At 38.5% G+C, this 26,243-nt stretch overlaps 1 protein-coding gene across 11 annotated transcripts in view; it reads right to left on the bottom strand.

Annotated features, from left to right (window-relative positions):
• The window catches only part of LOC110791221 (uncharacterized), a 52,570-nt gene that overhangs the window by 11,101 nt on the left and 15,226 nt on the right, over positions 1-26,243 (bottom strand). For all 11 annotated transcript variants that reach the window (XR_008930906.1, XR_008930903.1, XR_008930904.1 and 8 more), the window contains exons 15-22: positions 18,546-18,703; positions 17,474-17,584; positions 15,798-15,866; positions 15,568-15,711; positions 15,223-15,297; positions 14,952-15,128; positions 14,766-14,851; positions 1,950-2,004 (exon numbers count right to left, since the gene is read on the bottom strand). Coding sequence is in view for 7 of the 11 variants with exons in the window: in XM_056840683.1 (XP_056696661.1) it covers positions 1,950-2,004; positions 14,766-14,851; positions 14,952-15,128; positions 15,223-15,297; positions 15,568-15,711; positions 15,798-15,866; positions 17,474-17,584; positions 18,546-18,703 (875 nt within the window). In the remaining 4 variants the exon portion in view is untranslated. The remainder of the gene's footprint in view (positions 1-1,949; positions 2,005-14,765; positions 14,852-14,951; positions 15,129-15,222; positions 15,298-15,567; positions 15,712-15,797; positions 15,867-17,473; positions 17,585-18,545; positions 18,704-26,243) is intronic.

Here is a 26,243-nt window from a genome sequence, read left to right as displayed (position 1 = left end):
TGGAGGGAGTTAAATTATAAGGCAGTTTTTTACAAAAACACGATTTTATAAGGTAGTTTTTGACAATTTGCTTTCCAATTAAAAAAAATTTACTGCCCGTTAAAAGTAACCCACCCTTGTAAAAATTAAGAAGCCTAACCTTTAAAAAGCTGGAAATGGTAAATGTGACTCCTAATAAAATACGGGGGGAGTAGTAATAAGAAAAATATCCCTCCTTTAACACTTTCATATCAAATCAAACAAGTTACCCATGTTTCTTATCCGTCTTATACGTATCAGAAAACTTTCCTACATAGGAATTTACTTGTTTACTAGTTCCTCCTTTTTTTTTGGAAAGTTTGTTAATAATAAGAAAAATATCCCTCCTTTTACACTTTCATATCAAATCAAACAAGTTATCCATGTTTCTTATCCGTCTTATACGTATCAAAAAACTTTCCTACATAGGAATTTACTTGTTTACTAGTTCCTCCATTTTTTTTGGAAAGTTTGTTAATTACTACCTAGCTCTTTGGTGAGTTTGGGAATTACTACCTACATCTTTAAAAGTTGTCAATTACTACCTACATCTTTAACATTTGATGTCAATTACTACCTAGTTGTCATTTAATCTATTTTCTAACAAATTAAGTCAACTAATAACACCATAATTACCTAATGACTAATTATATTAAAATCATCTAAAACTTTAAAAAAACCTACAATTTACTTACAAATTAACCCACCCAAAACTTAAAAAGAAGAAAAATAACCAATCAATTTTACTCCTCTCTTCCTTCTTCTTTCTAACCCTTCCTTTTATGGCAAGCTCTATCCATCTACGTGTATCTGACTCTCAATCATTGGAATTCAATCATGGAAGAATCATAACTGAATTCTCTCCCTGTCTTGACATTATGTAATCCGACATCGACACACCGCAGAACTCCTAACAACTAGCAAATCTAATGGGCTGTGAATCCGTAATGGGCTGCGCATCATAATTTGCAGGTTAATTAGAGTGTTGATGTTTTTATGTAGAGTAATCTATGACTTAAACTAATCTATCGTTTTAATAGATATAATCTTTGGTTTCAATTGTGAAAAACAAATCAAGTTGGGTGACAATATTATCAGCACCAGATCTGAAGACTCCAAAGCAAGCTTTCAAGTTGTCCACTTTATCCCTAATCCCAACCTCAGATTCCCACTCCAGCCTCTCACCTACTTTCCTCTCCAACTCAGCCCTGAGCTCTTCCATGGCCGCCTTCATTGAAGAGGAGGAAGAAGAGAGGAGTAAAATTGATGGGTTTTTTTTTTCGTTTTTAAATTTTTGGGTGGGATAATTTTAAGTAATTTGTGGGTTTTTTTTTAAAAAAAAAGAATTAGATGGTTTTAATTTATAATTAGTAATTAAAATAATTAATATATAATTAGGGTGATTATGGTGTTATTAGTTGACTAAATTATTTGGTTAGAAAATAGACTAAATAACAACTAGGTAGTAATTGACATCAAATGTTAAAGAGGTAAAGAGGTAGGTAGTAATTGACAACGGTTAAAGATGTAGGTAGTAATTGACAAATTCACCAAAGAGCTAGGTAGTAATTGGCAAAGTTTCCTTCTTTTTTAGATGACACGGTTTGACTTTGACACTATTCTTATAATCTACTTTGACTATCAATTGTGGCTTATAGTTAAGAAAAAATATAGTCATTGGGGGCTTGTTTTAATTGTCTCAATGTATAGATTTATAATTCAACTTTTTATAATTTTACCCCATTGATAATCAAAGATATTAATGAATATTGCATTGGCAATCGTGATAAAATAATTGTGTCAACTAAAAGAAAAACGGAGGAAATATTAAGGATCCGTAGAATGAAAGTTTTAATATATTCATCTCAGCAGAAACCTCAATTTCCAAATTCAAGGGATAAAGTAACTTAATAGCTTAAAGATTGTCTAACCTTTCCATCTTGGTATATGAATGCCGAAGCTTCTATATACGCAACAGCTTGATACCTGACAGCATATTATAAAATATTTACTTACAATAAGATTGTCCATAGCTTAGAAATAAGTAAATAAGAACCAAATGAACAATCAATGGTTTGTACATAGTTCAAAGTCATGGTCAGCAAAACGAAAACCATTGGTTGTAATTACTTATTAGAATGAATCATCATGTACTTCATTCATATGAAAATACACTAGAGATTTTTTTTTTTTTTTAAAGAAATGAATCAAAGCTTTAATTCTACAGGAAATACCAACTGAATCTAACTTGCATCTAAACCTAAAGCCATCAAACTCAATCAAAGAGGCTAGTTGAAAATATTGTAAACATCAAACTCACAAATTAAAAAGCATTAAGAAATCTTTGGTCTCACAAGAGGACTTTTCTATTCATGAGGTCAAACTAGAACGGAATACTATCTGAAATTCTGAATACAACAGCACCAACGGCTTTTGAAAGACTTCAAAAAAAAGGTAGAGTTGCATAGGAAAAAGAAATGACAAGAAAAGGAAGGTGAATACAAGGTTTCCTAATAGAAAACAAGATAAGTGAAACAAAAACAAAATCACACAGAATTTGCTATAACCCTTGGCAGCAAGGCAATGACAATGCATATTCTAAGAGTTCCCACACCATCTTAGGCTTGTTATGCAAAATTCTACAGCGTTCACTCTCCTTCAGTCCTTGAGTAAAAACTTCTTGCGATCATTCAGCGCTACAGAGTCAATTAAATGTGCCTTAAAAGTCTAGGAAAGCAAAAACATTTTAAGCTTACAAATAGAAGGTTAAACAGCTTGCAATTCAAAACTGGAGCTCCAATTTCTGAGTACAACTACGCTTATGAAAGCATATTCAATACAACAACTCCTCAAGATGCGAAGTAAAACAGAACTTATGACTCTAGAAAGAAACCATTCTGTAGAAGCGCTATTTTCTTCTCTAAAACATCAGCACGTCAACACATCAAAGAGAGAAAATTCGTGAAGGTTTGCCCAAGATCCAATACCTAGTGATGCCCACAAACCAAAATGCATCGAAATTATATTCTTCCCAGTCCACAGCAACCAATTCTAAGATCTGTCTCAATGTGTATTTTCATAAAATAATATTTTAAAATTTTTTACTTAGATGAAAATAACCATAGTTATGGTCAGTGAATGGAAGACAGCGCAATGTAAGTAGGAAGATCATTTAAGAATAAAGGGCGCATAAAAAACCCTTTTTTCTTAGTTAGTTAACGTTAATTTTGCAGAATTTTGAAATAAGGTCAAGGAACACCAATAATAGATAGTATATTGTCACGGATGGCCTCCCGCACCATCGCATGCAGCAGCATGCAAGGCAACAAGCTTCGCAAGGCAACGCGGTGCACCGCCAAGGGTGGCGGCAAGGTCATTGGGCACCACCGGACAACGTGGTGTTCCATCGGTAGTTGGGTCGTGTGGGTCGTTGAGGCATCGGGGTGTGCCTGGGTGCTGGCAGCATGAGGAGCCCCCTTCCCCTATAGAGGTTTATTTTGAATAGGGGGTAAATTCCTAGTGAACACCAACATGACAATAACGTAATAATGGGCCGTTTGTGATACAGTCATGAATGAAGAAGGCTCTATCGCCTCTATGGGTGATGATCTTGTGCTTACAGTTGGAACCGAAGCTTATTTGGGTTCGATGGCTCGTTGTGTGTGTATGGTGTCTTGGATTGGGTCCGTTTGATCAAGGTTGCACATTGCACTTAATCTGGCTACTGCAAGTTTACTTCTTTGGTTTCTTATGTTTAATTCAAGTTAATAAGGGGACAAGAAACTTAATACCCCCATTTAGTTAATTCCTTTAATTAGCTTTTATTTGCTGCATTAAAGGAGTCTTTTGAGCTATTTTGTGATCAGTTTTGGCTGGCTTTTGAGCTACTTGTAACCGCCAGCTTTGGCTGCTTGTTTAGGCTATTTATAGCCGGTTTTATTATGAAAATAATCATCCAACAATTAAGAAAAAACAATTGTTTCAATTTTCTTTAAATTATTGCTTATAGTTCAGTTTTTTCATTGTTTGGGACGTGATTCCTAATCGTGGCTTCGATTATAAGTCAATAGGTCTTGTCTTGCAGTCACGATTGACGAGCTACAGGTCTAGCTTGCTAATCTACAATCCATGTTCGCATTTTCGGTTGCCTTGGTATCAGCAAAAATGTTTTTTACGATCCTGACTTCCTACAACATCTCCTTGAGGCCTTGAAGAACGTTCAAGACGGAGGGTTTCGTAGGAAGCTTAGACGTGAACCACTACGGGTTGTGGATGAATTCAAAGTTACAGAACTTCCTAAGTTTGTTGGTGGAACAGATCCGGAAGTTTATTTGGAATGGGAACGCAAGATCGATCGAATGTTCGATTTCAAAAACCTTGAAGATGAGAAGCGTTGTAGATATGTGATACTGAAACTAGGACGAGGAGCTTCATTATGGTTCGAAGGGCTGAAGGCCAAGCGAACTCGTGACGGACAGGAGAAAATTACGTCTTGGGAGTCCTTGAAATGTAAACTCCGAAAAAGGTATGTGCCAAAGACTCATAGAAAACTACTTATCGTAAATTTGCTGAGTTGAGGAAAGGGAAATTGAGTGTGGGAGAGTATATAGATGAATTTGAAAAGTTGTCTTTGATGGGTGAAATTGATGAAATTGAGGAACAGAAAATGTCACGATTTCTACGTGGTCTGAATTTCAATATTGCTAATACGGTTGATGTATACCCATATTCTGATTTTGATACACTTTGTGGACTATGTTTGAAACTGGAAACCCAAGGGAAAACAAAATATGTGGGAGGGTCGAGTATGGATTACGGTAAGGCCAAATCTTGGTCTAAACCCGAGTCTACCTAGAAATTAGCCGCATCACCCGTAGGCTCTAGTAGTTACACGACTGCCCAAAAATTGGCTAGTTCGACCAAGTAAACGAGTCTGTCCAAGGTTCGATGTTTTAAGTGTCAAGGGTTTGGGCATTATCAAAATGCGTGTCCAAATAAAATAGTAGTGAACTTAAGGGAAGGCATTGAGTATCGTGAGGAATTGTTTGAAGATGAGAGAAGGTTGGGTGGCATCTTTGTGTTTGATGAGGGCGACGATGATGGGGAGGTGGAAGGGTATGAGGCTCCAATGTATGATACGGCTCTAGTTCTTAGAACTCTACCCAGATTGTATCCACCAATTCGGACCAACGAGACCAACTATTTCATACTAAATGTCTAGTCAAGGATAAGTGGTGCAACGTGATTATTGATGGGGGGTTGCACTAAAGTTGCTTCCTGCGAGATGGTTTCAAAATTGGGCTTAATCACTACGGCTCATCCTAAACAATACGCACTTCATTGGCTCGATGATGGCAATAGTGTGAAGGTGTCGAAACAGGTGATGGTTGGATTGACTATGGGTTTGTATGAGGACGAAATTCTTTGTGACGTAATTCATATGGATGCTTGTCATATATTATTAGGGCGTCCATGGCAGTTTGATAGAAATGTTGTACACAAGGGGAGAAGCAATGAATATGAATTGATGGACAAGGGCAAGAAGATCGTGTTGAAGCCAATGTCCTCAAAGGCGGTTCGATCTATGAGTACTAAACAGAAAAAGAAGTCAAATCTCACCATGTTGGCCAGTAAACGAGAGATTGAGCAAACCCTTGATCATGGAGAAATAGTGTATTTGCTCGTAGCCAAGGAAAGTTCAATAGAAGGTCAGAATTCGAAGGAAGGCAGCCTCATTGCCGAATTGCTTTTTGAGTACAAAGATGTGTTTCCCGATAACTTGCCACCAGGTTTGCCTCCTATTCGTGGTATTGAACATCAAATTGATCTTGTTCCAGGAGCCTCATTGCCTAATAAGGTTGCCTATCGTTGTAATCCGGAGGAAACCAAGGAATTACAAAAGCAAATTGATGAACTTATGAGTCGAGGTTATGTTCGAGAAAGCTTAAGTCCATGTGTTGTACTCGTTTTGCTTGTACCTAAGAAGGATGGAACGTGGCGGATGTGTGTTGATAGTAGGGTTGTGAATAACATTACCATAAAGTATCGTTTCCCAATTCTGAGGCTTGATGATATGCTAGATGAGCTCCATGGTTCGGTGGTGTTCTCAAAAATTGACCGAAGTGGCTATCACCAGATTCGAACGCGTGAAGGGGATGAGTGGAAAAAACTTTCAAGACAAAACGTGGGTTGTATGAGTGGACTGTCATGCCATTTGGTCTCACTAATGCTCCTAGTACGTTTATGAGGTTAATGAACGAAGTGCTTAAGTCGTTCTTGGGCAGATTCGTTGTGGTTTATCTCGATGATACATTGGTGTATAGTAGAAGCGAAGAAGAACATTTGGTGCATTTGAGGCATGTTTTTGAAACTCATAGAGCTCAAAAACTCTATGGGAAACAAGAGAAGTGTTCGTTACTTGTTGATAATGTGGTATTCTTGGGTTATGTGGTTTCGAAAGATGGAGTGTCCGTGGATCAATCCAAGATCGAAGCTATCAAGACCGGCCTAGTCCTAAAACTATAAGTGAGGTATGTTCGTTTCATGGCCTTGCTTCGTTTTATAGGCGTTTATTCGTGATTTCAGTACCATTACTAGTCCCAATACTAGTTGTTTGAAGAAAGGTGTGTTTATGTGGGCGAAGACGCTCAAAAGGTGTTTAAAGTAATTAAAGAGCTTTTGTGTGCTGCTCCTATATTGGCATTACCTGATTTTTCTCAACCTTTCGAGGTCGAGTGTGATGCTAGTGGTGTGGGTATTGGTGCTGTAATGATCCAAGCTAAGCGTCCCATAGTACATGGTACAAGATGGGTTTCTCTTCAAGGGTAACCGTCTTTGTATTCCCAAGCACTCGATTCGTGAGCTGCTAGCCTGCTAGTGCGCGAGGCTCGTGGCGGAGGGTTGGCTGGTCACTTTGGTATAGCTAAAACCTTGGAGGTATTGAGGGAACATTTTTTTTTGGCCTAAGATGTTAGGCGATGTAACAAACATTGAGGGTGAGTGTGTGACTTGTCATATGGCCAAGAGTTCATTCAAGCCTGGCTTGTACTCACCTTTACCGGTTCGTCCTTGGGACGATGTGTCTATGGATTTTATAGTAGCTTTGCCTCGCACTCAAAGGGGTAAAGATGCTATCATGGTTGTAGTTGATAGATTTTCAAAGATGGCTCACTTTATTGCTTGTCACAAGATCGATGATGCTTGTAATGTTTCTGACTTATATTACCGGGAGATTGTATGTTTACATGGGATTCCCAAGACCAAAGTTTCAAAACGGGACTCCAAAGTTTTTGAGTTACTTTTGGAATACATTATGGAGGAAGGTGAAAATCAAGTTGTTGTTTAGCACATCGCATCACCCTCAAACTGATGGACAATGAGAAGTTACAAACCGGACCTTTGGAATGTTGTTGCGAGGGTTGGTAAGTAAGACTCAAAAGGATTGTGATGTCAAGCTTGCTCACGCTGAGTTTGCTTACAATCGTTCTCCTACTTATGCTACTGGTCAGGTCGTTAATGGAGTTAATCCATACTTGCCGTTGGATCTGATTCCAATGCCAAAAGACGAGTTGGTTCACAAAGATGCCGAAGCTAAATTGAAGTCCATGATAAAGTTGCATCAACAAGTTCGTGATCGTATTGAATCTGTAAATGCATCTTATAAGCAGAAATCAAATAAGAATCGGAAGCCTCGGGTGTTTGTCGAAGGTGAATTGGTATGGGTTCATTTAAGAAAGGAGCGTTTTTCGAGCAAACGCAAGAACAAGCTTATACCTCGGGCTGAAGGGCCGTACAAAGTAATTGCACGTGTGAATGACAATGCATACAAAATCGAACTTCCGGGAGATTATGGTGTCCACGCTACTTTCATTGTGGGTGATCTCTCACCCTATCTTGATGATGATGGTCTTGCTGAATTGAGGTCAATTCCTTTAAAAGGGGGAGGGAATGATACAGTCGTGAATGAAGAAGGCTCTATGGGTGATGATCTTGTGCTTACAATTTGAACCGAAGCTTATTTGGGTTTGATGGCTCGTTGTGTGTGTATGGTGTCTTGGATTAGGTTCGTTTGATCAAGGTTGCACATTGCCCTTAATCTGGCTGCTGCAGGTTTATTTCTTTGGTTAATTATGTTTAATTCTAGTTAATAAGGGGGCAAGAAACTTAATACCCCCATTTAGTTAATTCCTTTAATTAGCTTTTATTTGCTACAGTAAGGGAGTCTTTTGAGCTATTTTGTAATCAGTTTTGGCTGGCTTTGAGCTGCTTGTAACCACCAGCTTTGGCTGCTTGTTTAGGCTATTTATAGCCGGTTTTATTATGAAAATAATCATCCAACAATTAAGAAAAACCACTTGTTTCAGTTATCTTTGAATTATTGCTTATAATTCAATTTTGTCATTGTTTAAGAGGTGATTCCTAACCATGGCTTCGATTCTAAGTCAATAGGTCTTGTCTTGCAGTCATGATTGACGAGCTACAGGACTAGCTTGCTAATCTACTATCCGTGTTCGTATTTTTGGTTGCCAATTCGTATCAGTTTGGGGGACCAAACGATATCCAAATGGGCTAAAACCTATGTTGCACGAAAACGGGTACGTGGACGGGTACGGGGACGGATACGGGGACGGAAAACGGCAAAATCAAAATTGCAAAAAACAGGTACGACATGGATTCGGCACTTTTTATAAAAATAGATATTTCGTAAAAAAAAAATGATTGTGAGATACAAAAAATAGGTCTTTAGAAAGGTTTTAAAACATAAAGAATTAATTAAGTAAGATAGGTTCGGTAAAAAAAATACTTACCAAGTTGCTTAAAGTCAAGGAAAAGATTCTCTTAATAAAAATAATGAAAAAGGTTCTAAAAAATAAAAAAGAAATGGGAAAGATTCCCAAAAAAATAGAAAGTAAAAATGTCGCTATGTCAGTCATGTCATTCTCATTCAAAAATCAAAACACAAAAAAAAGAGAAAAAAAACAGAAAACAAGGGTGTCTCCCCGAGTCACCGGCGGCGAGGGAGACAAGGAGAGACGGCGGCGAGGGAGACAAGGAGACTAGAGAAACCAGAGAAAGAAGAGTAGAACCGCGGCGGCGAAGACCAGAGACGACGGCGGCGAGGGAGACAAAAAGAGTCGAAGCTTCCTCGAAGAACCAGAGAAAGAACCGACCGGCGAGACAAGACAAGGAAATGGCCGGCGTCGAGTGGGCGACGAGCCGACGACCAGCAGCCACTCCAGTTACGCAGCGGCGCAGCGTTGGTGAGAGAGAATTTGTGATTTTGAAAAAAAAACCCTAATTAATGAATTTGGGCTTCCCAACCACCATAAAACCTCCGAAAACGCGAATTCAACCACCAAATACGTACCCACCCGTCCCCAAAAACGAATCCAACCGTACCCAATTCCAACCCGCGTACACACTTTTCAGATTCGCCGTGGGTACGTTTTTGGGCCGTACCCGTACCCGTACCGGGTACAGGATACGGTACCTGGGAACCGTACCCGGGGTTCGTAGACTGATTGTCACATTAGGATTGGCCTCTGGCTTCCTGATCCAGTATCCCTGGTATCATCTTTACATGAAAAAATATTTAATATCAAAACTCGAGAAAATTGTCCATAAATTTAAAGCTTGGATTCCATAAATTTAAAGCTTAGATTATGTCTCAGCTGGTTGTATAGTTTGAAGTGGTATAAAACTTAGGCCAACTTCCAAATATCTTGTCAATGCAAGATGAGTAGCCTTCTGTTTGGCACTCGTATGGGCAGCACCTTTGGCAACACCTAAGCATGCTGGTGTAGGTCTTTGAGGGCATATTTTTGCTTCTTTTTTCCTACACATTATGGACACCTAAGGTTACCTTTTACAGTCCATACTTTGTAAGTTTTGTTTCTCAAGGCTTGGTATGGTTTCTATGCGTACTCCTCAATCTCAGAATCACTAATACCAAAATCTTCATATGAGTTGCTCTCCATCAAAATCCTAGAGAAAGCATAAAGTGTCAAGCTCTTGGAACAGATAATTGAACTGAACTGTTATGCTCTCAGCATTAACAACTGATGTTTCCGAACATAATTTAATGTAATTTAACTTGTTGATATTTCAGAATCCATAAGAACACAATTTCTTACTAACACACTACACACCATGAAGGTTCATACTAAACCAAGTTGGCCATTATTCATTCATATGCAAATATTAGAATGTCGGTATAAGAATGAGTAATAGCAATTTTCAATCACATAGTATTTACACTCCGAAGAAAGTACTATATCAGATACAACACCAAACCAAAACATTAGAAATATTCACAAATTGTTTCGAAACTGAATAAATAACAACAATCGGATCCCAACAATGTCATCGCAGAACTAAATAATAAGATCACATCAATCATATTGATAATATAAAAAAAACCTAAATTGGACCAAAATCGACAAAATCATATCGATAACACAAAAGATGGCACAATATCTCATCAACAATCAACTCAAATATAGCTTAAAATCGCAAAGAATCTCATCAACACTCAACTCAAATATCTTAAAATGGCACAAAATCTCATCAACAATCAACCAAAATAGCTTTAAATCGTATCAATTGATCAAAATCACGAATACCGGGCCGTTTTTTGAAAAAACCGAAACCCTAATTTTTCCATAAATGTTCAGAAGTTCATGCCCTAAACCCTAGAAAATTGATGGCTCGACTCACCTTCAGTAGTAATTGAGGCGAGGGGTGGTTCGTTGATGCTTGGCGACTTCATCGCCATTGTGGAAAATGAGGAGAAAGAAAATAGCTTAGAAGCAGGGTAGTGAAGAAGAAGAGTTCATAAGAAATGCGGAAATACGAACATATGGGCTAAACAGACATTACACTGTCTGTAAGGAAAAATACAAAAAAAAATTGTGCATGAAAATGGGGGTATTACAGTAATTTCACTATTACGGGAATAGTATTCACAACTCCTTGCTTTTATAAGTGTTAGGATTCACATATTCTACTTTGCCTGTTGTTGATGATTTATATGTAAGATAAAATAAAGTATAGTGGGATATTGTTAGATTGTCTCCATGCGTATTTTCAAAATATCAATTTTTATAATTTTTAATTAAAGAGATTTAAAAATATTAATAATCAAAGTTGTACATTGGCATGCATGAAAATGACAAACGTTGCGAGTAAAAATGAACGGAGGAAGTATATAATTAATTAGGGCCGTTTTGTAATTTTCATTTCTGCATTTAGAAAATATTATCTGCATTTAAAAGTTATGTAAAAAAAAGTATCATTTCTTTTTAAAAAAAATACTATTGTCCCATTTTTTTTGAAGTAAACATAAAAATATTACTCCGTATTTTTCAAAAAAAGAATGACGGTAATTTTTTTTCTTTTTTCTCTTTTGTTGTGTTATGTTTTTTTTAATGTTAGCACCCGCTTCATCCTTAGAGCTAATTCGGATTCGGGGCGAGTTTTGGGTTGATAGGTTACAGTCACCTCCCAAGTGTTGTTGCGAGGGATCGAACACGAGTGGCTAGCTGTGTTATGTATATACTCATACATATCAGTTATGCTGTAGTTCCTCCAATACAGAGTGCTTCGTATTACCCTTCTCGTTAATTCGCACCCAAAAAAGTATCTTACATAGAAACATTAGTAATACCGACATAAATTATGCATAATCTTTTGGAAAATTTTCCACAAATAACCTTTTAAAACACATTTTTTGCGAGAAACAACCTTTTAAAAATTATTTTGCAAAAACAGAACTTAAAGTAAAATTAATTTGAGAGAGAAAACTGTTCTTCTTCCCCCACCAATTTTTTTGCTCTCTATTCCTGTTGAATCATTTTGGATGAGCTTGCTGCTTCCAAGGTAGATGTTTCTCAATTCAATGATTGTCGACTCTCTACAAATACAATTTGGAAAGTGTTGTTCATTAATTTTGTGTGATTTTAATGTAGAAAAGTTAGGATTTTTCACCCAAATTTGTTTGACCAATCAATTCACTGAAATCAGCACCTAGAAGTAAAAAGAAAAAGGGTAAGGCAAGCATAAGCAGTTGGCGCAGGTGAACCCAAAGGCGGCGAAGGTGGCGACAACGACAGATTAACCTAAACGCAGCCAATTACGTTGTTGAAACCACCAATAACAATGATGCACACCGCCAATTCAACATAAAATACTTGATATCCGATGTGGGTGTTGAAGAAAAAGTGTAATTGCTAAGAGATGAAGGTAAAGTAGGGGACTTAACAAGGGATTGAGTTGGGTTCATCAAAGGCCTCTTATTGGGAGTTGACAAAAGGGGGTTTTTAGCTGTTGATGTTGATCGAAGATGAAGGTGATGGAATTGACCCAAAATTGGGATCATTCTTCACTAAAATTGGAACCAAAACACTACAAATTGGACCTATTGAAGATTGAGAGGTGGGTTTGATTGAAACTCAATAATTTGATGATTAAAATGGTTAAAATTACTAAATTTGGGTGTTTTTGGGTGATTAAATCCCTTTTAAGAGCAAGAAGAGGTTATTTGGAACAGTAAAAGTCATACCCTCAAAATCCTTCACCAAAAAAACGACATTTCTCTTATAAACAGTATTTTGACATATTTCGCCCTAACCTATCACTTGTTTCTCTGCCTCCCTTTCTCTCTCTTAAGTCCTGACCAAACCTTGCTTTCTCTGTAACCCTCTCCTTCGATCTTTGATGGCAACAGATCTCGTCACCACGCTAAAAATAACGACTGATTCATCATCTTGCTCAAGCCAACATCAAACTCTCCGATTTGACTGGTTTGTTCTTTCTTTTTTCTACAATTTCGTCCTTTTTATTGTTAATTGGGGTGGATTTGGTTGGTGGTGGATTTTGTGTTAGTTGAAGAAGGGAGTGTCATCTTGGACGACGATGATGATTGGTTAAGGGTTGGTTTCGGATCAGGTTCGAGAGAAGTGTTGTTGTTTGGGGTGAGTGGAGGACCTATGTTGTACGAAAACGGGTACGTGGACGGGTACGGGGACGGATACGGGGACGGAAAACGGCAAAATCAAATTTGCAAAAAACGGGTACGGCATGGATTCGGCACTTTTTATAAAAATATAAAAATAGATACTTAGTAAAAAAAAATATGATTGTGAGATACAAAAAATAGGTCTTTAGAAAGGTTTTAAAATATAAAGAATTAATTAAGTAAGACAGGATCAGTAAAAAAAATACTTACCAAGTTGCTTAAAGTCAAGGAAAAGATTCTCTTAATAAAAATAATGAAAAAGGTTCTAAAAAATAAAAAAGAAATGGGAAAGATTCCCAAAAAAATAGAAAGTAAAAATGTCGCTATGTCAGTCATGTCATTCTCACTCAAAAATCAAAACACAAAACAAAAGAGAAAAAAAAAGAAAACAAGGGTGTCTCCCCGAGTCACCGGCGGCGAGGGAGACAAGGAGACCAGAGAAACCAAAGAAAGAAGAGTAGAACCGCGGCGGCGAAGACCAGAGACGACGGCGGCGAGGGAGACAAAAAGAGTCGAAGCTTCCTCGAAGAACCAGAGAAAGAACCGACCGGCGAGACAAGACAAGGAAATGGCCGGCGGCGAGTAGGCGACGAGCCGACGACCAGCAGCCACTCCAGTGACGCAGCGGCGTAGCGTAGGTGAGAGAGAATTTGTGATTTTGAAAAAAAAAACCCTAATTAATGAATTTGGGCTTCCCAACCACCATAAAACCTCCGAAAACGCGAATTCAACCACTAAATACGTACCCACCCGTCCCCAAAAACGAATCCTACCGTACCCAATTCCAACCCGCGTACCCACTTTTCAGATTCGCCCTGGGTACGTTTTTGGGCCGTACCCGTACCGGGTACGGGATACGGTACCTGGGAGCCGTACCCGGGCTTCGTAGGCTAAAACTTTGGGGTCCCACGTATTTTGGCCCAATGAAGATGATGGTCTGGCCAGATTTCGGGTTTGAGGCCCATAAGGCCTGGTTGTGCAGCAGGTATGTCCGGTTGTGCACCGGAAGGTTCTAGAGTGCTCTAGAGGCATCTTGAGCATTCTAGCTTGCTTGGATCTTGAAGGTTCTAGATAGGATGAGTGTAGAACCTTGTTGTACATATAGTTCTAGAGACCTCCTTGTATGGTTCCCTTGGAGGTGGGAACATTCTAGAATCGTGTAGGACTTTCTTTGTACGAGTAGTGTGGAATGTTCTAGAGTAGAAGGCTCTAGAGACTTGGGTGCCTATAAATAGGCTGCCCCATTCATTTGTACATTCAGCCAAAACATTGTAATCATTCTCAAGCAATACAAAAGCATTTCCAAACACTCTTGCTTACAAGTTTCCTTACTTCGCCAATTTCGTAGCAGACTTAGCATAGCTAGAACATCGGGTAGCCTTGACTAGTGATCCGACGGGACTGTAACGCTAGTGGGCAGCGTGCATAAGGCTTTGAAATAGTCAGCACGTGACAATATGAACACTTTGGAAAATAACAAATTTCACTATATAACTTTTTTAAATACAAGGTCACGACATAAAATTTCCCATAATTATTAATAACACACTATTTGATAAGTTAAATCAAACAGGTACTTTGTGGAACACATGAATTTTAATCTAAGTAAATTAATAACACCAAAATACGGTCCAAATGTTATTGCCATTCTTTCACAAGAACAATATTTTATCAAAACTTAGAAACGGTAATACTACTGATAGTGTTATTCTGGAACAACAGAACAACTTACCCAAGGTTAAGAAGCCCAACCACGGTGCTACTACTGATATCAAAATCAACTTTAGGTTGGATGATGAAGTTGCCTTCTCGTATTGGCTTAAACATTGAAAACATAGAAAAAAGCAAAATTACTGACCGAAAAGAGGAATTTATTACACTAATAAGTGGTTGACATATAGAGAACTAGATATCAAACCTCTCGTATCAGCAATGCAAATCTTCCCTCGCATATTCTAACACGTATACAATCACTTTCCGTTAAGTGGCCATTAGAAGGTATTCCAGGAAGCCTAAGATATATGTCGATAAAGTTCTGTACAGAGCTGCAGACCTTAGTAGAGTCTAGAATCTTCAATATATCTTGATAAGCCACCTGTAATTCCAAAAAAGAGTGTCAGGGAAAAGAAACAGAAAAAAAGAAGCAAATATACATCAACTTAAGTAAGGAAGAATCAGATGTACGCAACTTGTTTGTTACTTTTCAACACAAACAATGAGCTTTCGGGGGATAAAACAGGATCAAAGTCGTTTCTAATTTTGAGCTGCATCAAAGACAAGCATTTGTTAGAGACAAGAGTATTCAGATCATTCTGTTTTTACCACCAAAAACATAATAAATTGTCAAATCAAAAGTAGCTTAAGTTTGAGGTTTCAAGCTCTGAAGATTAAAGCGAAGCTTGAACCTAGTACGGGGAACCTAAGCCAAATTTTAGACCATTTGAGCGCTCACACCCTATCAATATACAAATAAATTAACTTATAAATAGAAAAGGTCCAATTATTTCGAAAAGCTGAGATAAAGAAATACTAACATGTGCATGAACAAGATGAGGTTCAATATGCTGCTGGAACATGGGAAACACTGCCATCATAACTTCATTTTGAGACAATATACAGCCAACTCTGCTCTTGTCCCTTTGAACTCTAGAAATTAGATGTGAATGAACACCTCCCACCTGTAAAACGAACATGGAGAACATTTGTGGGGAATCGTGTCCAACAAACAAGGAATGCTAAAACGAACATAGAGAACATTTCTTACAACAGCAATCCACAAGTCCAGTGACCTTCTAATATCAGGATGCAGAGCATAAACCCCTTCAAAGATAACCTACAAATAACAAATATGGCAAATATATACTAAGTACATAGGCAACTCCCATAAAAGGCCCTTTTAAAACAAAAGGCAATTCAGATAAAAGATCTAATACAAAACACCACCAAAGCTTTAAAAATAAAATCAGCTAGATTATCCAACAAAGAGAAACATTATCGAGGTAAAACCCAAATAACAACAAATATTTTTTTTTTAAGAATAATTTTAGTTCAACAACAAAGGGAAATCAATTTTAGCTTATACTGTAGATTGCAATTAGCAGAGAATCAAGTCTCTCGGAGGTCGAATACTTTTGTTTTCAGTAACTCGAGTTTATTTAATAAATTACACCTTCTTCTTCCCTTATACTTTCTCCGTTCGACACACTTTCCTCTCTCCTCTAAACCCACACTGCCACCACCATGGTCACCGGCGTTCTGCTCCCCTAGCCACCTCTCCTCTCTTTGCCGCCGCCGAGGCTCTCTCTGCCCTTGCCCCCTGTTCTCTCTCCTTCCTCATATCCACCACCACCGGCATTCTCTCTATCCCACCGCAGCTTCTTGATCTCCTCCCTCAACGACTGTCTTCTCTCCCCTCCTCGACGCTGACAGCTGATCAAATCAACTCGAAAGAATTGAGTAAAAAAACGTCAATGAGTTTAGTAAGAAATCTGCTCAACAAAACTATCTTATCGAAACGGTAACGGAGTTGAGTTTGAAGAGATCACCACTATCCACTGTGAAATCGCGTTCTTTCACCAACGAAAATGCACCTCCGGTTCATCCCAACATTCAACCAATTGAACCCAATTTCCCCTTTTATCAAACCCTAAAAAATCACCCTCTAAGCTCTCGTCACAACAAAGTTCTTGAATCTCATGAACATTCTACTTCTCCTGATCCCTGCTAAGGTAATTAATTTGACCCCAACTTTAATATTTATCGTTGTTTATAATTTCACTGATTTAATTATTTCCCTTTCCTAATTTAAATTGTTTGATTTGCTAAATTTTGAAGGTGGTGGTGTGAATTTGACCCAAATGAAAAGTTAGGCGATCGGGAAGGCGGCTTCTGCCGATTCCGTGCCTTGTTAATGTTGATGGAGGTGGAGGTGGAGGTGGAGGTGGAGGTGGAGGTGGAGGTGGAGGTGGAGGTGGAGGTGGAGGTGGAGGCGGTGGTGGTTAGGTAAAATTTGGTAGTTAACATGGTGTCGTTGTCAATGTTGGAACGGGTCTGCCAATTTGTGAAGGAGAAGTCTATGTGGATCAGCGGTAAGTGGGAGGGGTATTGATGTATTTTTCCATTTTATTCTATCCCTTCTGAATATGTGTGTCAAAACCAACTATGTCAACTAAATAAAAATGGAGGAAGTATTATGCAAGCAATGATGTCTAAGCCAAGTTAATGCTTAGCATAGGGGATAGCAGCACATAATTTCTAAAACTCCACAAGAAACAACCAATAAGATAACCTAAAAATCCTTGTCAATCCTCCTAAATCCTAACGCTTTAATTCACGGAGACAGTAGACTGTCATCTGAAACAAATATAAGGAAGTTGGATATTAGTTTTACATTTAGCTGTTTTCTTGGTTAACCAGCATTATAAAAATGATGCAACTTACCACCCCACAATCTTCAGAAACTTCTAAATCCTTGGAGCCGGTTCGGAAACCACTCTCCAAATCGAAAATGGGTATTTTAGCTCTCCTGCTCTTCCTTATGTCATTGATATTCTGTAAAATAACAAACGGTTAAAAAATATGGATCAGTGTCTCTTCTTTCTAGCTCTTTCATTTTATTTTTCTATTTAAGTGGTCCAAAACCCTGGTTCCGTCAAAGTCCAAAGAATAGCTAGTGTATCAAATTTAGTTATGTTGGTGATGATTCCAAAAATACCAGTTCTGCTTATCAGTCCTGCCCAATATCCCACCCCTCACAACAATTAGTAACTACACCTCTTACAAAATTTAGTAACCACTCTATTGTGAGGAGAGGAGCATTGGTCCAGGTCCCTCCAGGACAATGTAATAATTACTCAACCTAACTAGAATTTGTTGAATCAAATTGTGATGGCTCTAAAACAAATTATCAAAGTGCACAAGCAAAGTCTGTTTAACGAAATGGAACAAGATCATTAAGAGGCAGTTTGGCTCAAAAGTAGGGAAACGTAAGGACAGTAATTAAAATTTGAAGACCCACATAAATCCCTATTTTGTCTGGTTGAAAGCAAAAGCCTTTTCCTTGTGAACTAATATATGCTTGTCAGAGCTTGTGGGAGGTTCTAGATCTGAAAACATTGGCAACTTCGATTGCCATGAACTAATCTTTTACAATGGAGTTCCTAGAGTAGATCAGGCAGTTGTTGCTACCACGGATGACAAGGAACACTTATATCTTGTTTTCCTCTCCCCTTCTATATTTCTCTTCTTGGATCTAAGTTTTGTTTTGTGGATAATTGAAGAGCGAGGAGGTGGTTTTAAGTTGTGTTGGGGTTGCAGTTTATTCATGGGGGTAATGATAGTGGTGGTCAGGTGGGGCAAAGCAAGGCCATGGGAAAATAGAAGACCTGGATGCTTGTTGACAAAATAGCAAGGTATAATGGTACTGTGTATATATGAGATTATGAGCAACCCTTATAAAAACAAAATTAAAGAAGTCAATTCAGAAGAGTGTATAAATGCATGATGCTCTCACCTTTGAGAGCAAAGAAAGATCAAGTGAGCTGAAGTCATCATATTTATAGTCCTTTATATGCTCAGACTTGTAGTAGCTCTCAAGGGAAACAACCTCACAGCCTATTATGTTGGCCATTTTGTGAGCCAAACTTGTTTTTCCAGAGCCACTTGGACCACCTGCAGCACACAAAGGCAGGGCATCATCAATAATTCTTAGTAAATGTCAGCGGATAAGGAGAAAGTGAGAAACTCCTTGAGGAAATAGAGACGAAAAGAAAAGGAATCTCTCATAATTAAACCCAACATAGAACCAGCTGGCGCAAATGTGGGCATCAAAAGGGGTTGTGATTTGAAAATGTCAAGTTTGCTCTCTCCACATGCCTCAGCAAGACCCCTTGCACTGATTCTCGAAGACCCCGTATATGCAAATTATACAAAGCAGAATCATGCTTTAACTTTGACGGAGAGGGTCAATTTCAGAAATGTGCTACAGTTCTGACAGAGAATTAGTGGATTAAATGTATAGGAGCCTAGAACCATTTCCTATTTTGTATGAAAATGAACTTTTCTCCAAATCTGGATTGCAAACCCCATTAAGATGCCTGTGGGCTAAGTTGATTTTTAGATCTAGACTATTCGCCGTAGATTGGGATTTAGGTTGGGAAATTACTTATCAGCTTTCTGGAAAGCCCAATTGATACGAGTTTAAAAACTCGTTGTATAAACAAGGATAGTTGATTAACAAGCTAGACCTTTAACTCGTTGATCGTGAATGCAAGACAAGACCTATTGACTCACAATCAGTTCTTTGAATAGGAAACGCGTCCAAAACAAAGAAAAAGGCTGAATTATAAACTATAATTCGAAATGTAACAAACAAGTGTTTTAATCATCCAGTTGGTTGTTTATTCCAATCAAGAAACTGACTATAAATAGCCAAAAACCAACAGCTACAAGAGCTTTAAACGGCTAATTAAGAGCCATTTAAGAGCCTTTAAAACTGGCAGTTACAAGCTCTAAAGCCTCCTAATTCAGTCACTAAATTGGAGGTTACAAAGGCTTAAAACTCTCCTTACAAACAGCAATAATCAAAGCTATGTAATGACTGAATTTAAATTGGGGATTTAAACAAATATCCCTTTATTAAACCGACTTTAACCAAAGCAATTAAAAATAATAAGTGCGTACAATCTGTTTAAACAAGCGGACCAATGTGATTAAACGGACCAGTTTGATTAACGTACCACCTTGATAATAAGGACCATATAACGAGCTCACTCAATCCAAGTCACCATGCACACAAAATGAGCCATTGAACCCAAATCAGTTCTGGTTCCAATTGCTAGCATAAGACTATCACTTTCATCCATAACCGTATCATCCCCTCCCCCTTTAAAAGGAATTGACCTCAATTCAGCAAGGCCATCATCATCAAGATAAGGTGAAAGATCACCCACATTGAAAGTAGCATGGACACCATAGTCTCCCGGAAGCTCAATCTTGTAAGCATTATCATTCACACGTGCAACCACCTTGTAAGGACCTTCAGCCCTAGCATAAGCTTGTTCTTGCGTTTGCTTGGAAAACGCTCTTTCCTTAAATGAACCCAAACCAAATCACCTTCTTCAAACAACCTCGGTTTGCGATTCTTATTTGATTTCTGTTTATAAGAGGCATTAATAGCTTCAATTCGCTCACGAACTTGTTGGTGCAGTTTCATCATAGACTTTAACTTAGCATCGGCATCCTTGTGAACCAACTCATCTTTTGGTAATGGAATTAAATCCAAGGGCAAGTATGGATTAATCCCATATACTACCTCAAATGGAGAATGACCAGTGGCATAAGTAGGAGACCGATTATAAGCAAATTCAGCGTGAGCAAGCTTGACATCCCAATCCTTTTGCGTTTTACTTACCAACCCCCTCAATAGCGTTCCCAAGGTTCGATTTGTCACCTCTGTTTGCCCATCAGTTTGAGGGTGATGTGAAGTGCTAAACAACAACTTGGTTCCCACCTTTCTCCACAATGTATTCCAAAAGTAACTCAAGAACTTGGAATCTCGATCAGAAACAATAGTCTTTGGAATTCCATGCAAACGAACAATCTCCTTATAATACAAATCAGCCACATTACAAGCATCATCCGTTTTGTGACAAACAACGAAGTGAGTCATTTTTGAAAATCTATCCACCACGACCATAATAGCATCCTTACCTCTTTGAGTACGAGGCAAAGCCACTATAAAATCCATGGATACATCTTCCCAAGGGCGAACTGGAACCGGCAAAGGTGAGTATAAACCGGGTTTGAAAGAACTCTTGGCCATATGACAAGTCACACATTTATTCACAATGTTCGTTACATCACCTAACATTTTAGGCCAAAAGAAATGTTCTCTCAAGATTTCCAAGGTCTTGGCTATGCCAAAGTGACCAGCCAATCCTCCACCATGAGCCTCACGCACTAGTAACTCACGAATTGAATGCTTAGGAATACAAAGGCGATTACCTTTGAAAAGAAACCCATCTTGCAACATGTACTCCCCATAAGCACCAACTGCACATTTCTCGAATGCAACTCCAAAATCACCATCATCATGATAATAATCCTTTAAGGTCTCCAACCCCAACAAACGAACATCAAGTGTAACAAGCAAAGTGTACCTTCGTGATAATGCATCAGCCACCACATTGCTTTTACCATCTTTGTATTTCGAAGAAAAATGAAAGCATTGCAAGAACTCAACCCATTTAGCATGCCTTGGGCTCAATTTTTGTTGCCCATTAATATACTTTAAAGATTCATGATCAGAATGCAAAACAAAGTGGCTAGAACGCAAATAATGACTCCAATGATCCAAAGCTCTAACAATGGCATAGAACTCTTTATCATAAGTGCAATAATTCAAACGAGCACCCCCTAACTTTTCCGAAAAATAAGCTATGGGACGCTTACCTTGGATCAAAACAGCACCAATCCCTACTCCACTAGCATCACACTCGACCTCAAAAGGTTGAGAGAAATCTGGCAGCGCCAAAATAGGAGCAGCACACAAACGCTCTTTAATCACATCAAACGCCTTTTGAGCGTCCTCTCCCCATACAAAAGCACCTTTCTTCAAGCAACTAGTGATAGGACTAGTAATAGTACTGAAATCACGAATGAAACGTCTATAAAATGAAGCAAGATCATGAAATGAACGCACCTCACTTATAGTTTTAGGATTAGGCCACGATTTGATAGCCTCGATCTTGGACTGATCCACGGACACTCCATCTTTCGAAACCACATAGCCCAAGAATACAACATTGTCAACAAGGAATGAACACTTCTCTAGCTTCCCATAGAGTCTTTGAGCTCTAAGTGTTTCAAAAACATCCCTCAAATGAATCAGATGCTCCTCTTCGTTCCTACTATACACCAAGATGTCATCAAGATATACCACAACGAATCTGCCCAAAAATGATTTAAGCACTTCGTTCATTAGCCTCATAAACGTACTAGGAGCATTAGTGAGACCAAATGGCATGACGGTCCACTCATACAAACCATGTTTTGTCTTGAAAGCCGTTTTCCACTCATCTCCTTCACGCATCCGAATCTGATGATAACCACTTCGCAAATCAATTTTTGAGAACAACTTCGAACCATGGAGCTCATCTAACATATCATCAAGTCTCGAAATTGGAAAACGATACATGATGGTAATGTTATTCACAGCCCTACTATCAACACACATTCGCCATGTTCCATCTTTCTTAGGCACAAGCAACACCGGAACAGCACATGGACTCAAGCTTTCTCTAACATAGCCTCGATTCACAAGTTCATCAATTTGCTTTTGTAATTCCTTTGTTTCCTCCGGATTGCAACGATAGGCAGCCTTATTAGGCAAAGAAGTTCCTGGAATAAGATCAATTTGATGTTCAATACCACGAATAGGGTGCAAACCTGGTGGTAATTCACCCGGAAATACATCCTTGAACTCAAACAGCAATTCGGCAATGGGACTGCCTTCTTTCCAATTTTGGCCTTCAATTGGACTCTCCTTAGCCACGAGCAAATACACCAACTCTCCATGATCAAGAGCTTGCTCAATTTCTCGTTCACTAGCCAACATGGTGAGATTCGGCTTTTTCTTTTGTTTCACACTCATGGATCGAACCGCTTGAGATGACATAGGCTTTAGCACAATTTTCTTGCCTTTGTCTCTCAATTCATACTCATTGCTTCTCCCTTTATGAATCACGTCCCTATTAAACTGCCAAGGACGACCCAACAAAATATGACAAGCATCCATAGGAATAACATCACAAAGAACTTCATCCACATACGAACCCATAGTCAAACCAACCCTTACTTGCTTCGACACTTTTACACTATTACCATCATCAAGCCAATGGAGTGCGTATGGCCTAGGATGGGCAGTAGTGATTAAGCCTAATTTTGACACCATTTCACTAGAAGCAGCATTGGTACAACTCCCCCCATCAACAATTACACTACACCACTTATCTTTCACTAGACATTTAGTATGAAACAACCAATCTCGTTGGTCTAGATCAGTAGGTGAAATTTGAGTTTGTAGCGCTCTAAGAACCAGATTTGTGTCATAAATTGGAGCCTCATACCCTTCCTCTTCCTCCTCATCACCACTCTCATCAAACACAAATACGTCCCCCAACCTCTTTTCCTCTTCAAACAACTCCTCACGACATTCAACAGCTTCTCTCAAGGTCACTACTCGTTTATTTGGACAAGCATTTTGATAATGCTCAAACCCTTGACACTTAAAACAACGCACCTTGGACAGACTTGTTTCTTTGGTTGGGTTAGATAGCTTAGGGGCAGCCGTAGAATTACTTGAACCTACGGTACTAGGTGATGTGTTTGGTTTCAAGCTAGGTTCAGATTTAGCCCAAGACTTGGCTTTACCATCCATAGTAGACCCTCCCCCATATTTTGCCTTCCCTTGATTTTCCAATTTTAAACAAAGTACACAAAGAGTGTCAAAATCAGAATATGGATAAAGGTCTACGGTATTGGCAATATTATAATTTAGACCCCTTAAAAATCTAGACAGTTTTTGTTCCTCAATTTCCTCAATTTCTCCCATTAAGGACAACTTTTCAAACTCATCAATATATTCAGCCACACTCATTTTTCCTTGCCTCAATTCAGCAATTTTACGATAAGTTGTTATTCTATGAGTTGTTGGCACATACCTTTTACGTAGCTTACGTTTCAAAGACTCCCAAGAGGTAATTTTCTCCTTCCCTTCACGTATTCTCTTGGATTTCAGTCCCTCGAACCACAATGAAGCCCCTCGTCCTAGCTTCAATATGGCATATTTGCAACGCTTCTCATCATCAATGTCCTTGAAATCGAACATTCTCTCTATTTTGCGCTCCCACTCCAAATAGGCTTCCGGATCTGTTCCACCAACAAATTCAGGAAGTTCGGTGACTTTGAATTCATCCATAGCCCGTAGATCACGCCTAGGAGGCCTACGATACCCCCCATCTCTAACGTTCTTCAAGGCTTCTTGGAAATGTTGTAGAAAGTCAGGATCATCAAAATCCATATTTCAGTTTGTAAGAATTACGAACAGCAGCTCTTTTCTTTTTTTTCTTTTTTTTTTTTTGGGCGGATCACACGAACAGCAGCTCTGATACGAGTTTAAAAACTCGTTGTATAAACAAGGATAGTTGATTAACAAGCTAGACCTTTAACTCGTTGATCGTGAATGCAAGACAAGACCTATTGACTCACAATCAGTTCTTTGAATAGGAAACGCGTCCAAAACAAAGAAAAAGACTGAATTATAAACTATAATTCGAAATGTAACAAACAAGTGTTTTAATCATCCAGTTGGTTGTTTATTCCAATCAAGAAACTGACTATAAATAGCCAAAAACCAACAGCTACAAGAGCTTTAAACGGCTAATTAAGAGCCTTTAAAACTGGCAGTTACAAGCTCTAAAGCCTCCTAATTCAGTCACTAAATTGGAGGTTACAAAGGCTTAAAACTCTCCTTACAAACAGCAATAATCAAAGCTATGTAATGACTGAATTTAAATTGGGGATTTAAACAAATATCCCTTTATTAAACCGACTTTAACCAAAGCAATTAAAAATAATAAGTGTGTACAATCTGTTTAAACAAGCGGACCAATGTGATTAAACGGACCAGTTTGATTAACGTACCACCTTGATAATAAGGACCATATAACGAGCTCACTCAATCCAAGTCACCATGCACACAAAATGAGCCATTGAACCCAAATCAGTTTTGGTTCCAATTGCTAGCATAAGACTATCACTTTCATCCATAACCGTATCACCAATTACTTGCACCAATTTTGGTAAGTTTTACCACTCCCTCTGTCTAGGGATGGGCATGGGACGGGTCACGGGCGGATATAGTGAGACCCAGACCCATTCCCATACTTTTCATGTGGAACCAGGTCCACAGGGTCTGAAAAACTCAGACCCTTACCCAGATCTGACGGGTCTGACGGGTCTTGGGTCTAAAATGGGTCTTAAGCTGTTATTGATCTTCAATATTTTTTGCACCTAAATTTGTTTTAGGCCACTAACTCGACCATCATGTATTATGTAATATTCACAAAAGTTGGAACTTTTGAAGTGACGGCCAGAGGTGACTGAGAGTGAAATCCTATGTTAGGTCAAATTGTAACCTATTTTTTTCCAATAAGGTGGAACATAAATTATTATATTTATTATCTTAAATAATTAACAGGGTCGATGGAATATAGGACCTACCCAGACCCAGTTTTAAAATCTGGACCAAATTCCACCCTGGATCAAATAATTGGACCCGGACCCTAGAAAATGTGTCTGGTCCAACAGGGTCGGGTCTGCAGTTCTGCACCAAGCCCATCCATCCGTCTCACAATCTTTCTCATCATCCAATTTTTCTTGGTCCAAGTTACAATTCATATTTCCTAATAGATCAAGTCCACCAACTACAATATTGTTACTTACCTGCCATTTTAAAAAATGTTACCACATACCTCTCCTCAATAAAAGAAAAAAGAATTAAAGCTACCCACAACTGTAATTTATTTAATCGCAATTTTCCTATGCGAGTGTCTGACTTGGTGTCAGAGTATGTGACACTCCAACCCATATTTTGTAGACACTTCGACACGGTCAAAGGAGTGTCTTGACTAGGTTTTTAGACATGGCTACCATATAAAGTGTCGGGAAAAAAAATTCCCTTTTTACAAATAAAATAAATTAAAAATATTCTCAAAGTAAACATTAAAAATAAAGAAAAAAATAATAGGGTACTCCTATGTTGCTCAGACTCTTAGGGGTGTCGTGTCCGACAAGGGATTGGAAGGATCCGGCACCCTCTGGAACTCTAGATGTAATCAATTTCAAACAAGGCCACTATATACTTGGGTGTCATGTCGTGTCAATGTGTCGGCCCTCTGTCAACCAAAGTTTCGAAGTAACATAGTGGTACTCCCTCCGTTCCTAAATATTCTTCCTGTATTTGACGTTCCTTTTTGTTCCTCCCAGTTGGAATCTTTACTATTTATGGCTATCTTTTTTTTACCAAAATACCCTCAATTCCATTTACAATTCCTAAAAAAACCCTAAGAATCTCTCCATATTCTACCCTACCTCATGTTTATTCCCCCCATGTAACCAGATTTTATGTTATTTTAATAAAATATCTCTC

The sequence above is a fragment of the Spinacia oleracea genome, chromosome 3 (assembly GCF_020520425.1).
Source record: "Spinacia oleracea cultivar Varoflay chromosome 3, BTI_SOV_V1, whole genome shotgun sequence".
NCBI lineage: Eukaryota > Viridiplantae > Streptophyta > Magnoliopsida > Caryophyllales > Amaranthaceae > Spinacia > Spinacia oleracea.
The sequence above is the reverse complement of the archived record's forward strand: the minus strand, read 5'-3'. Positions and strand labels throughout refer to the sequence as shown.